This window comes from Meleagris gallopavo, chromosome 3 (genome assembly GCF_000146605.3).
Source record: "Meleagris gallopavo isolate NT-WF06-2002-E0010 breed Aviagen turkey brand Nicholas breeding stock chromosome 3, Turkey_5.1, whole genome shotgun sequence".
NCBI lineage: Eukaryota > Metazoa > Chordata > Aves > Galliformes > Phasianidae > Meleagris > Meleagris gallopavo.
This window is the reverse complement of record NC_015013.2, coordinates 7,669,874-7,686,661: the sequence shown is the minus strand read 5'-3', so window position 1 is coordinate 7,686,661 and position 16,788 is coordinate 7,669,874. Positions and strand designations below refer to the sequence as shown.

The following is a 16,788-nucleotide window of genomic DNA, read 5'->3' as shown; positions in this document are numbered from 1 at the left end:
TGCCCTTAGGAATAACACACGTGTTGTCAGCGTGCCCTGGCACTGAGTGTATCTCCCAGGCAGGCTGGTGCTCCCAGCTCACCCTGTGGCTCTCTTGAGAGGCTGGAGTGGAAGTCAGCATCAGAAACCACAGCAGAACTGAAGGAGTTTGTAAGAATTCCAGGTCAGCCTAGGGCACTGACGAAGTGTGTTAAGGTGAAACGCTGAGTATGTCAGTGTATCCTGAGGGCTTGTTTGCTGCTGGGTATGTCTTTTCTGTATTGTCACATTGGAACTCTGGCTTCTGAAGCAAGAGGCAGGTCAGCTTTGGCATAACAGTCTAATTTTTGTGCCTGCTTTATTCAATCATTATTACTGTTTGAGTGAGAGTCCTCTATTGACTATCTATAGTTCTAAACAAGGAAAACAAATACTGTTTCTTCAGACGAGCTGCCAATGTCTCTGTAATTCCCACGGTTGTAGTGCTTTGATTGGAGTTGGGTGCCAGATGCATGGATTCCTCTGACAAACAGCTTTCTGGCAGGAGTGGAAGATCTGGCTCCAGAAAGCCTGTTTGTGTAAAGCGTTGCCATGTTACTGTCTATCGTTACCTGCACTGATTTGCTTTGAAGAAGCAGAGAAGCTAGACACCAGTTAAATAAATAAAAACAGAGATAGGGAACACCTTGCACACACCCAGACAATCCTTTTCCTACCACTAAGTGACCCTGAAAGGGAAGCTTTAGACGTTTTTGATCAGTAGTAAGGGGAAGGATTCAGTTCTACTGATTTTGTTCTCACTCTTCCCAGTGAGGGAACCCAATTGTCATTGCTGACAAAACAGAAGTTTTCAGGAACAAGGAAAGGTCAGCAAAGATTGGGGATGCTCAGCCGGGTGATAAAGGAGAGGATGGAAATGAAGGCAGAGGAAGCTGCCAGCTTTCAGGGGCAGGTTGATTCTCCTGCTTCACTTCTTGCCCTCCCCCAGGCTCCAAGCAACTGGCAAACATTCTCCATTTTGGTTGGCAAGAAATCAGCAAGTGACCCGATGTGAAGATCTGGGAAAGCTGGAATGGTTTGTTTGCTTGACCTTTATCTTCAGAAACTGTGTATGCATGAGTGCTCTGACTGCTAGCCGCTGGCCAGCCCCAGAGACCCCCTGCTCTCGGCAGCCACAGCTCCCCTGGCCTGACCCTGAGGGAGCAGCAGACCCTGTTTCCCTGCTCCAGACACCTCTCATCTCAATCCTTCCTTCAGGCAGGGCTCTGAAGGCCCTTTCTCAGCATTGTTCCTGGTACCTCTTCCTAGATCCGATCAACCTTCACAGATAACAAAAGGACACCGAAACCATGACTGCTTTTACCACCCGCAGAGGAGACAGAAGGGCTCTGAGGGAAATTCAAGAAGGATCTTTGACCAGGCACTGCTGAAGCTAAGATTTGTCAAGTCACAACTTTAACGCTCTGCACAGCGTTTGTTATTTAAGACCGTATACAGAAAATCTGAGCAGTAAATGCTCTCCATCTTTGATCAACGCGCCAGCGTGCTGCTGTGAAGTGAAACAGCGTAGGCTGGCAGATGAGAATTTTCCCCAGAGGCATTCCGTGGGGAACACAACAGAGCTGACTTAACAAGGAAATAAATCTTAAAATATACGAATGCTGTTGTGTAAATGCTTTTGTAGCACTCGGGGAATAAACCAAAATAATTTAAAAATACCAGAGCCTCTATTCTATATTTCTTTGGCTTTTTAACGTTTTTGCAAATCTTGGAATTAGCAACTGCGTGCTAAAGAGCTGTGCTTTCTTGACAGTTGCAACATGAAGCATCTCAGCTTCCTGCCTTTGTAGTCCCTTGCAGACTGAGCTTCTGAGCTTTCCCTCAAGCTGCAGGATGAAAGCCAGGCAGGTACCAGGGGAAGGCTGGATGTTCCCAGCCATTGTAGCCCAGGTGTAGTTATAGCTAAATCTCCAACTTCCTCATTAATATATAACATTTGTGTGTACCTATATGGTAAAAACGTCTCTCGTAGGATTCAGACTCCCAATCTACTCTTTGTGTGGCTGCTTTTGAATGCAGCCCTGCTGCCAGACCCAAGCGACTCACCCAGCTAGTCAGGCCACCTCCAAAGGCAAGTTATTCCAGTGTGGTTACTTGTAGTAGAAACTTGCAGCTGAGCCTTTTAAAATGACCTTGTGCGTGCATGATGAGATTGCAGAGGCTGCGCAGCGACTGTAAAGAGGAAGAACTGAATTTCCTGAGGTAACATTTTCTTGCAAAGATGGGAAGCCTTGGGTAGGAGCTGCCTTGGCTAGAAGTACCTGGTACACAGGTAAGGTGCAAGAAGCACCAGAGGAAGCGCTGTGATCAGTCCTTCAGCTCCTAGAAGCATTAAGGACACAAACTCCAGCTGTTCCCAGGAACTAGTGCGTTGCTTCTCTTTTTCCCCACCGACATCTATAACAACACTGAACGCTTTTCAGGAGAATCAACAGGACTTTGGCAAAGGAGACCAGACTCTTTCTGAAGTAAGCTACAGGGCACAGAGAGTTCAAGATTTCCTTTGTTTCCTTTTAATGCTTTTCACAGCTCTTGGCAGCACACGAGGACTGGGCACAGCACTTCTTACATGAGCGTGTACTGGAACTGCAAACATTGAGCAATGCACACTGCAGCAGCTTCAGATGGTTAAGCAAAACTAATATAGCATGATCAACTAGCTTTTAAACACTTGCAAAGAAAGCTATCTAAACACAATAAAGCTACTCATACTTTCTTTGCGAATCACTTACTAAAAGCTTCACTCAGTTTATAGGCAGGATTCAATGGGATGCAGTGCTCAGAACAGCTTACCTGGTACTCAATTCCCAACAATTAAGTAGCATTTAGCTAAAAACACTGATTGCAGAGCACATCAAATATATCCTTTCTCAACTGCAAGAAGCTGCTATCTCCTGCTTGTGCTCCACACCTTCATTTGCCAATACAGACCTGGATTCCAAACAGCCTCAAATACAAACAGTACTTGACAGGCTCTTGCCTGAACCTGCACTCTGCCTCCCTTCTTTGATACTGTGTTTAGATTTGCAAGACGAGGCAGAAAATACCTACAGAGAAGTCACAGGCTCTGCTGGAATTTCACCTATATCATATAACCTGTCAAACCCTACCTTAATTAGAGTTCTATCTACTGGAATTATTTTTATTGGGATGTCTAATTGCACAGCAGATCTAATTAGAAGTTATTTGCCTACTTTAAGCTCAAATTTGTTGGAATGCTTTTAATCAGGTACCTATATTAACATCAATTAATTTACAATCCATTTCTGCCAGCTGCCATAGGATGATGGATTAGATGTTAACATGACTGTAGCAGCACTGAACAAAATCTTCAGGAAGTGAGGATGCTTCAGTATCATTGTACATTGGTATGAGAGTTGGACAACCTTCTCTGAATATAACTTGTATACCTATCCCCTCCTGTAACTGGCATACAGGAAGAACACAACATTTTTTTCCCCCTAGAGTTTATCTTTGAAAGCAAATTCAGTAGCACCCACAGGAAAGTTCTCCACAAAGTTGATTTTGAAGGCTATTTTGCAGTTGGAAGTTTCCAGTTGCTGTAAAATACACTGCCTAAGCAAAGGTGGCTATTCACATCACTTCCTTTGCTCTCTCAGCATTTCTACACACTTTATCCCCTCTTAGAACATGACCCACAAAATCCAGCTGACAAACATCAATACTAAATACTATATTTTCAGTTCAGTAATGCTGCAGAAGGACTTCAGAACAAAAACAGCCCTATAACACAAAATAGATTTTTAAAGTCCTTTATTAATCTGAATATAAAAAGACAGAAGTTGCCTACAATATAGGACAAAAGCTCTTGCTTCATGAGGAAACAAAATTTTCTTTACAAAGTGAAAAAATAAATACCCTCTTAGAGTAAGGTTTATATGCTAATGTGTCATAAAAAAGTAGAGTTTTAATATTTTGACAAAATGTCTGTGCAAAGAAACAGATGCATAAACACACATTACTGCTACATTAAGGCAATATGAAAAGTATAGTCAGAAAGATTCAGTAAAGTGACAGTGTACTTTTCTAGCTTTGAATAAGCCAGTATTGCACCCAAACATGGTCTCTAGTTCCCTCTGTATCCTGGAGAATATACTAGGAAACTGGAGTCTCAAATGCCCAAACAGGAGGGGGGAGGTGGAGAATAAAAACATTTTAGCAATTAATAACCTAGCCAATAAAGATATTAACCAAAGAAAGCATTTAAAATTATGCATGACCACAATGGTACACGATTGACACCTTGATATCAATCCCCAACAATAAAGTCAACTTCAGGGCAGCTGACTGCAGCAGCTGCCATCACCCTCCAAGCTGGACATGGATCTTCCCAGGTTTATACTGGGAATACTTTGCCTGAGAATTGTGGATGAAGCCTCTTAACAGTGCTTTCCATAGGGCAACATTATGAACTAAAAGACTCTCCTGATCTAACCTCAGCACTTTGAAATTAACCAACTTGTTCTGCCTTGAAAGCTATGCTATCAGGATTTTCTACTGAAGAAAACTGAACACAGCTGCTTGATGAACTCTTAACTTGTTTTTTTTTCCAGTATTCTCCCCCCTTTAAAGCAACTGACTAAAAGCAGAAGCTACAAGCCATACTAAACTGATATTTGTAAAAGCTAGTTTTACTATTAAAATAAATGGAATGACTGAACTAAAAAAAAGAATTGGAAGAGTAAAATAAAAGGCTGCATTGCTCTTGCTGGGTATAACAATGCATATACCACTTTTCTCCAGGGCTCCCTAGCTTTTTGGCAACACTGCCATGCTACAAACTTACACATGATTTTCCTTTTCAGTAACATAAATCAATTAACAGCTTTGCTCTCAGAAGATGTCCCAAACCATCTTGGGCATGCTGAGCAAAGAATATTTATGTTCAAAAAATGCAGTATTTTTTGCTTTTCATCATGGATTGGTGCCAGAGTGATTGCTTTTTTCACAATCAATGGTTGCAATTTGTATTAGTGCAGTTTAAAGACATGATGGGTTTAAAGTGTGTACAGAGATCATATCACAGTCAGATTGAGAAGACTAGTGTGGGTTGGCAAGTACACGTGCTGGACATGCTCTACACGAGATCTGCAAACAGGACATGACTGCAAAGAAAAAAAAAATAAAGAGGTTAGTTTACTTCATATTTGGAACATTTCTACCTTTACTGGAGGCTCTATTTACGCAACAGTATTTCGTGATCTCCATATTTAAAACAGGACATTCTGACATTCATCCTTACTCTCACCACAATAGAACTTGCACAGCTAAAGCTTATCTTTCCAACTGATCTGAACAGAATGTCCTTTGAAACTAGCTCACTCGGAGCTATTTTAAAACTCAGTTTTACTAACATCAGTGTGCACAGATTAATCCAGGAAACTGTAAGTATTAGGAAAACCAAGCTTCCACATCTTTAACTCATGCTTTAATGGCATTGGACTTACCTGTAACTGGGCAGCACAGGCCTTGCAGCACACTGTATGGCCACAGGGACAAAAGGTTGAATTTATTTCCTCTTCACAACACACCATACAAAGCATGGACTCCTTTAGCTTCCGTAACTTCTCTTGCAGAGCTTTTGTTTGTTGGCAGCTAAGACCCTCGCAATTGTCACAGTTCATGCTACTCTCTGAAGATTTCAGAGGGGAACTTGGTGGGGTTTGGTCACTTCTTGAAACAAGATCCACAATGCCAGCATTATACAGAGCTCTTCTTGCATGATCATAAACTTCTTTTGAGGTTCTTTTAATGTCAAAGACATATTTTTTGCCAAGATTAATGTTTTCATTCAAGAAGAGAGATGCTAGGTGACCCTTTAAGTCTCGACTATATTGCATCATGACAGCACTAGTGACAGTGTCACACCTATAAAACAATAAGACAGATGCAAATTTGTTTAGTTAATAAGCATCTCTAGAATTATTTTTCCTAAAGCTGAAATAACATCCTGAAATTAAAACAAAAACTGGTCTGAAATATTTAAGATCTATGACATTGTTTGCATAATATTTTTAAAGCTATTTTTAAGATAGAAGAGAATGTGACATTCAATATCTTTGAAAAGGTACAAAAATCTGGTAAAACAATCAACTTATTGAAAGGAGTCAAGGTAATAAAATATAAACAGCAAACACTTGTTTAATACATAATTCTGCCTGGCAGCACTTCTTCACATGGTAATTCCTTGATGCTACATTAAATAATTGTAATTAATAGCCTCCAGCATAACAACCAACAGCTCTCTCTAAACAGGCTCTCAAAATGTTTTAGCATAGTGGAAGTTTGGTTAAAAGCATTACTTGACACTAAGTATTGATACACTAGCACTGCATCATCTGAAGTAAATCAGGGTGAATGCATTAAATTAATGCAGTTCCATTTGCTAGAGTGCTTCAGCTAGCCTAACCACAGACCAGTGATCTAAACCTGCAGATGCTTAAGACACTGTCACCTTCCTAAACAATGTAGGATAAGGAGAAGGAAAAAAAAAAAAAAGGACTATAGCCTCAGATGGCTTAAGGTCCAAGAATCTAAGCTTATGGGCAAATACTAGCTAAAATTCTGCTTAATTACAATCACAAACTGCAAAGGACAGCAGAAATGACAAGCAGAGACAAAGACCAGACAGTTAAGATTGTCTAATAAGTTATTTAAGGCTTTAATTGCCTAGAAAGTAGTTAAGAAAAATGCAAAATAAAAGTGCATGGGCAGATAATTAAGGAGAACAAGTCATGCTTAACATCATGCTCACAAAATAAGTAGTGGTTAGCTGCTAAGTAGCTGCAGCAGTCAGAAAGGCAACTAGTTGATGTTAATTACTCTCACTGTATTAAATTGATCTGAAAAGCTGTACAGGTCTTTGCCATCTTCCTCTGCTGAAGTTCAATTCTTCTCTTAAATAATTGATATGTGGTAGTTAATTTAGTGAAGAAACATCACTGATGGTTACTTCTACTGATCAGTGCCGGGCCTCACATAGCAGGGAGAAGTAGTTTCAAATAATCAGCCATCAGAAATCGATTATAACAGCTCTGCCTCAAAGAACAGAAGGATAAAGACAACTGATAGCTCCTGGCATGAAACAAAATCTTAAGTATGTAAGCAGAGGCAAGAAGAAACGTAGGAAGATCGTAGGAACTGTAGGAAGAGAACTTCTGGCAACAAGAGTAGCCTAATAAAGAGAAATGAGTCCATATCAAGTACACATGCATGAGCTACAGCTACATGTTTTGAAAAAGAAGCTCTTCTCTGCTCCTTTGCTCTCACCTTGGCTCATACCCAAGGTATCATGAAATAAAGACAACAGCAAGCTTCTATCCCTAAGATGCTGTTATTCATAGCAGAGTACTTAAAGTTTTTTTGTTTTGTTTTGTTTTTTTTAAATACTCCCATCCCACAGAATGGAAAGGAACAAAAACCTATTCAGCTTCTGGCCTTGAGGGAAGAGCTAAGTTGATTCAAATGGCAGTACTGACCTGTAAAACGCATGGGTCTCTGTAATTGCTCTGTAGAGTCCACTCGCTGCCCTTGTACTGATCATCTTAAACAGGAGAACAACACTGTTACCAGACTCCTTAGTAACAGTCAGATACACATTCTTCCCAGACTGAGTTGCCATCTGAACAACAGGATAAGCAATCCTAAGAAAGAAAAAAAAACGTTATTTAGATTTAAAGAGCATTTCCCACAACCAGAAAGTGCACTCTCACAAGTTACCATGACTTTTCACCACTGTCTGTAATACTGAAGGCACTGCTTCACAAGTACATAAAACTCAGAAGTATTAAGACTAATTGTTGCTACCCTCACAACCTACACTGCAATAGTTCCTTTAAGCAATTCAGAGCAGTTTTGTCTATTTATGTAAAAACCAGAGGCACACACAGCAATTCTGACTAACGACAAATGCTTCCATATAAGACATACCTGTTGATAGGACTAAAGTCATCTTTGCAGATGGATATGCCTTCAGGTCCAACACCGATAAGGAGCTTTTGCCCTTCACTGTCTCTAACAGAGTGCCATTCTACCCCATAGTTCTCCAGTGCTGTCACAATCTGTAGAACCTGATATTCAGCAGAAGCTTGACTTAGACCTTCCAGCTCCTTGTGCTTTGCAATAATGCTGTTGGTGAAAAGATGAAGGATAGATGAAATAACTCAAGTACATGCTGCTACTGCTAGCTGTGACATGGGTTTTGGATGACCTAGTTAAACAGATTACTCTTCTGGGTCTGAAATGACTGGAAACCTACAGCTGGATAAAACAGGTCAGACACATTTAATAGAAAATTTCTAAAACGTTCTGAGAATATTTGGAGATAATACTATAATTTGCTTAAAAACCATAAAAGCTAAATGCAACCAAGACTTCACTTTTAAGTTACCCTCTCCTTAAGTATTCACCTGAATACATAATGAAAAATTCACAGGAAAGCATTTTTGCCCCACCAGATACACTATGGCATCAGCAGCTTAGGACATAACCAAAGTTCCATGCTTTTGGCTTCCATATTATTCCATTATTTTATTTCTATATATATATATATATGCATATATATACATACATATATATATATGTGTATATATGTATATATTTTTTTTTTACCTCTCCAGAATAGTAGTGGTGAGCTCTTTTGCACATAGCTCTTCATAATTGTACTTGGCAGTGTTCTGGTTATAATCTCCAAACTTCATCTGAGCCAACAATGCACTGAGTTCGATTGCATGCTCTGAAGAACACTGAAGATTACCAGCCAAAAGATCTTCTTTTATATGTAAGAAAAACATATGCCTGCAATGAAATCAGAAATGTTTGCTTATATTAGATGATACAACATGTTTGGTAATCAAAATAGGTATCAAATACACATCAAATGCACTCGGTAATCAAGAATTTCCAGTGAGTATAACAAACACTCTGGCACAGGGGAAAGGGGCCCACCTTCTTGCTGTGCTCTTAAAGATGAGAGAACAAGTAAAGACAATGTCTGAAAGCATGATTAAAAGAAGCTAGCACTTCCAACATCGGTCTTAATAAAAGTTGCTTTCACTTCAGGCCACTTACTAACTTCACTAAGTAAAATACCAATGAAACACATACGTTAATTTCCTTTGATTATTTTCTTCTGTTACTATTTTCAAATTACAGAAGAAAACCTGTGAAGAGCATCTCAAACAGCATATGTAATTTTATCACACAAGGGAGAACATACTTCCTCTACACAGATGCAAGGCTCTGCCACCAGTTAAAGATGGCACTTCTGTCAGGAGCATGAATAAGAGAGTAACTTGGAATCAAGGCTAGTTTGAGATGAGCTGGAAAATTCACTAAGCTGTTCTTAATTACCTAATAGGCCAGTCAGACAAATCAAATTCTCTACCATCACTAACAGCAGCTCTTTAATTCCCACTGTAGTCCACCTTTACTTCTGCAAACTCATCCTAATCTTCCTTCAGGGAAGGAAATATACCTTTCTTTCCACTTTTTCTTAATATTCAGCATGTTTATGGATGCCAGATGCAGCAGTAATTATGTTTCACTGAGAAAGCTTTCAATAAATCTAGTACCCACAGGGATACATCATAGCTTCTACCATGACAGGATGTTTTCATTTAACTATCTTCTCTAAAATTAAATGTAATCTTTTTAAAGAAGTTATGTTGAATCACTGAAGTTCAAACACTGGTTAGTGATTAATTTTCCTTCCAAAAGCAACTCTGGATGTCACATGCAGCTCCTCTTATAACACACTTCAGTTCTGCAGGGCTACCTTCCCAGCATGATCCACTACATATCTTGCAAAACATGTGCTCATTCTTTGTTCTATGATGGTAAAAACCAGAGCTCAGAAAACACAAATACCAGCCCCCCAAATGCCCACATCCACAGCTTCTGAAAGGAGAAAAATATTAGATCTCATCCCATAGACTTCTCCATTACACTTTTTACAGCAGTATGTTGCAGCATTAGCACTTCCCTTTACAACCAGCACGAAGCATACTTACAGCAACGCTGTGGTTGCCTGCCAGGCAAGTGCTCTAAGTGCATCACTGAGATGTCTAGATGCACATCTATGCTTCAGGGGGCCTGAGGGAAGTCAGCGTTTCCCCCTGCAGAATGCAGATTTGAGTAGTGGGAACAGAAGAATTTGACACAACAGCTATCTCCCTGTTAGCAGGCTATTCCTTGTTTAGGCTCCTCCTGTAGGAGGTCTCAAACTTCTGCTACAATCTCTGTCCCTCTGGCTTAAACCATAGAAAGGCTAGCTGGGGATTTTCGAGTGGATGGATGGTTGTACACACTCCTTTCAAAGCTTCATTCATAAATCTATCCATAAATCCAACCCAATTAATTATTAAAGAGCGGTGGCCAAAATAAATCCAAACAGAAGCATTTCCTTGATCCCAATCAACATTTCCTAAAATAAAAGGCTTCTCCATGCACTTCTGCTCCTGCTAGTATGAAAGCAGGTTTTCTAGTTCTTATAACTACATACTAATTACACCTACAGTATTTCAAAGAAGAAACTGTCAATTTTATTCTCATTAGCTGACATGTTTTCATCTGCCACACCTAAATACTTGTATCTTCATTTTGTGTACTTTGCATACATGACAGCATTGACTACATAAGGAAAAGCCAACATTTTGCTCTGGCAGGGAGACCTTACTGACATCAAGGAAGGGGAACTGAATAAACAAAAGATCGCTCCTGCAGATACAGATGAAACTACAGCACTGGTGTTTTTCTTTTTTGGACCTCAAATGCATCACAGGAAAAAAAGCATCTATAAATTGAAAGAATGAGGGCTGCAAGTGTTTTATACATCTGAAAAAGCAGTTTTAATTAATGCTGTCTTTCCACCCAGCTCTTTTTTTTTAAATTTATGCTTCTCCAAAAATACATCAATATCCACTGCAAAAATCAACACCCTTCAAGGTTACAAACATTACACCAGTCAGATTCTGTGACTATAAAAAGATTTTTCTTTTTATACACAACTATAACCTTTTTTTATCTTCAAACAGAAAGGCAAAAGAATGTGCTTTCATTGCTGAATACACTCCAGCAAAATAAAAAACAGGAGCCCTGAGGCAGTTAGACATCTAATTCTGCAAAGTGTAAAGGGCCCAACAGATTGCCTGTAGAAAAGCTAGTCATATTACAGATACTATTACTTACCAGAAAGTATTTAAGGTTTTGTAAATAAGTTTCTGACCTAAGCTGAGATTCTACTGAAATCATTAGACAGCACTTAATCCATCTCTCTAAAAGCCTCTAGATATTAAAAAAAAAAACAAGGTGGGCTTTTACCGCATCTATAGATATAGAAGCTGGGCAGTAGAAGGGCACACAATTTTTCAATTATTTTAGTATTAGTGTTATATACTTAACAGAATTTTTACCCAGTGATTTTAAAGCTGTTTTAAACTGAAATCTGTTGAGTTTCCAACATGGCTGACAGAATGCTTTATTTTGACCACCATATAAGACAGTAATTGCTTTTGTTTCTGCACCATTTACCACCTCAGTTGTATGTGGTACGTTAATATTTACTACCTGCTAGAAGTTTAAGAAATAACTGAAAGGAAAGGCATTTTTCCTCTTCCCTTCAGTATTCTTATAGTACATCTTGCCACTTTGTTACTACTCTTGCCAAAGTTCCACTTAATCTTTAGCTCTCCTTAGAAAACAGTTCTTCATAAGTAGACACGCATCAGAAGTGCATCCATTTCTTATTGTGGCTGCTCATCACCTTGACATTCACCACCGGGCATACTGGGACATATCACAGCTAAAGATGCTTTAAAAGCAAACAGAACCTTCCACTGCAATCACAAATATGCTGCATTCTATACATGACAGCATTTGTACAGAAGTCTGTGCAGCTTAAAAGAACATTAGTTCCATCCCCCCACACCTCATGCCAGCTAGATATTCCTGTATGTTCAATTATAGAGGACCTTCTTCCAATTTCTTCTTAGAAATATTGATAAATCCACAAAGCAACAAGTTTGTCAAAGCCACCAGACAGAACTGCCTCCTCCCAAAGGGAAGAAAAAGCAGTCTGAAAGTTAGAACACACATGCTTTTCTCAAGCACTGGTTACATGGGTGATTTTATCTTCCTTTAGCCATCACAATACTGCCCTAGAACTTTCCACACCATATAAGTCCTGTGAGAATATTAAAGCATTTAATGCATAGCCATGATTAATGTACTTGCTAGTTGCACATAAGTAATTTGATACTGAATATATTTTGGCATAAGTCACAAACCCACGTACCAAATCAAGTGCTTCTTTCCTCTCAGAAAGAACTGATATGCAGGCTGACCAGATGGATTGCTACTACCAAAAACAGCAAAGTATTGATAATTCTAAGGAAAAGTGTTGGAATCAGCCTATTGTCAAATCAGTTGGAATAGAACTAAGGACTGTACAGAATAAGAGTTATGGAAAGTATATAATATGCAATAGAAGACTTATTTCTCCTTCATAAAAACTTACTGAAGATAATTACATACTTCAGGACTCAAAATTCTGCAGTGAAAATTTGGCTCATCATACAGCTTTTTCTGCTGTTGCTTAAACCAAAGGAAAACAGTGCAAATAGAGATAAGTTTACATACAAAGATATGTTCTAAACTCAGCTGACGGCTGAAGAAGTGCCAAAACTCAATCCTTCACCAATAAAAGTGCTTGTACAACTAACAGCTCCCAGATTAGGGGAGCCCATCCATTTGCCAGACTTCTGGCAAGTATCTAAGAACCCATCCCAAGGAACTGCCTGTCCTCTGTGGGTATGACACCCCTAAAAAGAGCTTCCAGGGTAAGCTCATTGCTGCCATGCAGTAATTTACAACTACACAGTCTAAAGAAACCAAAGGCACGATTGTTATCCCTAAAAATACGTCGCTGAGGAAATAGATTATCATTCTATTTTTAAAAGCAGATATAAACCGTATGTAAGAGACAGCCTCGCAATTACGTTCCTTCCCTGCTATCTTTATCCTTACTTGTGCTCAGTATGTGAAAGGTTACCCACTGCAACTCAGCTCTGTTTGCAGAGACAGATCCACACTCGTTCTGGTGTCCATTACAGCAGACCTTACTGCACTGTAACAAATGCCAGTTGTGCCAGCATGGGACAATGGGATATTTTCCTTATTTTCTCATGGCCAGGTGCATCTAACACTGGAGTTCTATAAGCCCACTCTTCATTTTAGCTAGCAGAACTGCAAGACTTGGAAATAGCACGCACAGCAGCCTCCAAAGCACTAATTACCTATCCAAAAGTTAGCAAAACACTTATTTTGAACACTTCATGAGACTCTGGGTCTTGTCAGAAGTAGACGCACTGTTTAATTTGCCGCAGCTTACATAAGAATACTTTTCAGTCATATTACACAAGACGAGCCCTCGGCCCACTCTGAAAGGGGTGGGTAAACATTTCGTTGCTCAAGCAATTACCACTCGAAAAGTATTTCTGCTTTTGGGCGATGACCCAAACACGGACTTTGGCTCCGCCGGGCCCCGCTCTCTGCCCGGAGACCGGGGAGTCACGCACCAATGGGGAGCCGGGGCCGCCCATTGGCGGGAACCGCCGCGCTCCGCTCGGGTTACTCGCGGTCACCGCCCCTGAGCGCCCCGGCTATGAGGGTTCCGCCCCACGCAGCTCTCCTGCAAACCCCGAAGCATAACCGTTCCTCAGCTTTCCACTCAGCAAAGGCAGTGTATTGCCACAGCGGTCAAAGACGCAGCGACAGCCTCGCATTTGGTGGCAGGAAGGCTTCCTTGCATCAGAATATTAAAAATGCATGAGGCTGCGATCTTCCAGTGATGAAAGATATCAGGAGCGCAGGCTGATGTTCAGCAACCAGATCAGCTCCTCGCACAGCATGTAGAAACCTGAACAATAAAAAGCAACAGAAACATATAGCCAAGTTCTAAACATAAAGGCGAGACAAAGATCTCTATCATGAAGTGCTCAAACTGAGGTCAACAAAACATCCCAAGCGTATGGAGAAACAAGAACAACTCAGTGGCAATATCTGCTATTAGTCACAGCAAAGCACAACAACCAGATGATTTTACAATTACTTGCAACTTTGCAGATTTCAGTCGCAGTCTCAGGATGCACCTACAAGGCAAGTCAGCTTCAGAGGCAGAACATAAGGATTGAGACTTCCCCAGCTTTCCTCGTGCAAAGACTAGAGCAAAACAGTGCCAGAAACACCCTCCTTGTATACCAGCTGTGCATGTAACTGTGCTACAGGAAACCAAGAACAACCGTCTCTTTGTCATCCAGAACACTGACTTCGCAAGTAAAAGTAAGAAGCAAGGTGTTGTTTGTAACTGTACAGCTCATTTTAACTCTATTCTATGATACACCTACCGATGCAGTCACAGGTTCAACATATTTTTATCTTTCCCTTCATTCTACACATGCACAAGGGGTGTATGGCTTAACCATTCTGAGCAGATTGAGAAAGAATAGCAAATTTACTGCAACTCAGTGCCAGCACTACAGAAATACACATTAACCATAACCACTATGGAGTTCCAGGTCTGTTACATGCAGGCTAGTGCGCAGACAACTAAAATGCAGCCAACACAAACTATTTTGCAACATGGATTTAATTTTTAACGCAAGCACTTTTAGCACATGTTGATTGGATATGGACTGAACAGTTCACTTCAAGCTAGCATTTTATGCAATTATCTTGCAAATGTGAATACTCTTAAGGCCCCAGATAAGCCATTTTTCTGAAAAACATCAATTCATTTTCACCATAGCCTCATTTTAACAGACCTCTCATTGATTGAGTCTCTGTGTTAGACTTATTTGTTAAAATATCTCAGAACAGTCTTAATTCATACATAAAAGAGAACTCATCCCACCCACAACCTTTTAAAGTCTTTATAGTGGAATATACTCATGGACTTTGATGTATGTACACACAAGTTCTATTGCAGCCTAGCTATAAAACCTGTCTCCTAGGCCCTTGGGGATATGTTTCACCACTTCACGCTCTCTGTTAGCTTGGACAACCTGCCAAGACTTGCATTGATGGCATTGAAGGTCAGAAGATGGCTGCCTGCAAAAGCCCTGTAAAGCAGAACAAGCACTTAGCAGCAACAGCAAAACACCAATCACACCTGCACTTCTTTTCCTCGGATTCACCCTGATTTTGTCAGAGTGAGGAGATGTATCCAACACCTTCAGGGGCAATCTCATCTGCCTCATCAAGAATGAGACCTTGTTGCTTCTTCTGTTCTACATAACATCCTTTATTTACTTTTTTTTTAAACTTACTCTCACTGAGAATGTTTAAGACAATCTTTTTTTGAGGAAATACATTCAATAAAAGCCCAAACAGAAGTTAGAATTTTCCTTAAAAAAAAAAGCACACATCAAACCCTGGATTTGTTGGAATGTATTTGCCCAACTAAATCTATTATGTAGAATAAATAAAGTTCTACAAACAGCATTCTGAAAACTTCAACCAGATTGAGCAACGACCATTCCCCAAAGCCTCACCCCTACACATAACTAAAGAAAAACTCAAAATGTCTTTCCATGAAATACACACCAAATCAGGTCGTCAGTTTCTGACCAAATTAATTATACAAATATTCTGTGCAGAACAAGGGTGTTGTATCTATGGTTTTGATTCTGTAAGTACCAAATAAAGGCCAATAGCAGAAACATTTTGGCACTACTACCCAGACACTAGATTTCCCACTGCCCCATTTACTACCTAAAACAAAAAACATTAGTTGAGAGATTAGTATTAAACTTATGTATTCAGCTTTCCCTGAAGAGAAAGCAAATGCAGATGAAGTGGTAAGGCAGTAATCAAACTCAGGGAGTGAAAGCAAGCACTCCTCACTAATGGAAGGAGTCAAAATCTTAAGTCTGGCTAGAAGTATAACAATTTAGTTACTAGAACTGGCTAGAGAAGCAGAACAGCTGTTTCTTTTGTAGCCTCACAGGCCCTGTAGCTATTTGAAAGCTACTGTAACATGATACCAGACAAAAAGGAATTCAGCAAGTTTTTGCTCTGTGGGAGGAATTGTTTCCTGCCTTAGAACGACCTACAGTAACACCATTGAGCTGGGGTTACTATCGGACACAAATTTGCCATATAAATAAGTTGTTACTGCTAGTTTAGTTCCTTCCAGCACTGATTTCTCATTTATTGCTAGCTACTCACACCTTTACTTTTTCTTTTCAGAAAGTGAATACTTTTAAACAATGGATTTTTAAAATTAAGTTGAACAGGGAATATCAGAAGATGGAAGAAATAGAGCCTCCGCATCATCATTCTCACAAATTAACAAAACAGAAAACAAAATTAGCTTTGCTTACAGCTATCTTTACCTTACCTGGTCTGTTCTTGTAAGATAAGATGTGGCTCTACAAAGAACTTGACTCTTAATTTAAACCGATAAGGAGCTAAACCGTCCATCTGCTGGGAAATCCTGTTCCTCAGATTCAGCCATAGATTCTCCCCTTTGCTGCCAGTGAACTGCAGTCCGAAGTAATCAACTTCTATTATCCCCAACCTTCTGCAAACCTGAAAGAAAGAGGCCCTTTATAAGGAACGAACAACACGATTAGACAAAGATACCACGACTCAAAAAAATCGAGTTGCCCGTGAGCAGCCTGAAACGAGAAACCCTGTTCGCGAGTATCTTTACACGAGCGTGTTTTTTTT

The 16,788-nt window shown here is 39.9% G+C and overlaps 1 protein-coding gene across 1 annotated transcript; it reads right to left on the bottom strand.

Annotated features, from left to right (window-relative positions):
* Nucleotides 1-3,796: 3,796 nt before the first annotated feature.
* Nucleotides 3,797-16,666, bottom strand: MYLIP (myosin regulatory light chain interacting protein). Its single transcript, XM_010708324.3, has 6 exons — nucleotides 16,457-16,666; nucleotides 8,671-8,856; nucleotides 7,990-8,187; nucleotides 7,539-7,703; nucleotides 5,508-5,928; nucleotides 3,797-5,165 (listed from the first exon to the last, which is right to left on the bottom strand). The coding sequence occupies exons 1-6, from the start codon at nucleotides 16,537-16,539 to the stop codon at nucleotides 5,076-5,078; spliced, it is 1,143 nt and encodes a 380-aa protein (XP_010706626.1). The 5' UTR covers nucleotides 16,540-16,666; the 3' UTR covers nucleotides 3,797-5,075.
* Between the last annotated feature and the right edge of the window lie 122 nt (nucleotides 16,667-16,788).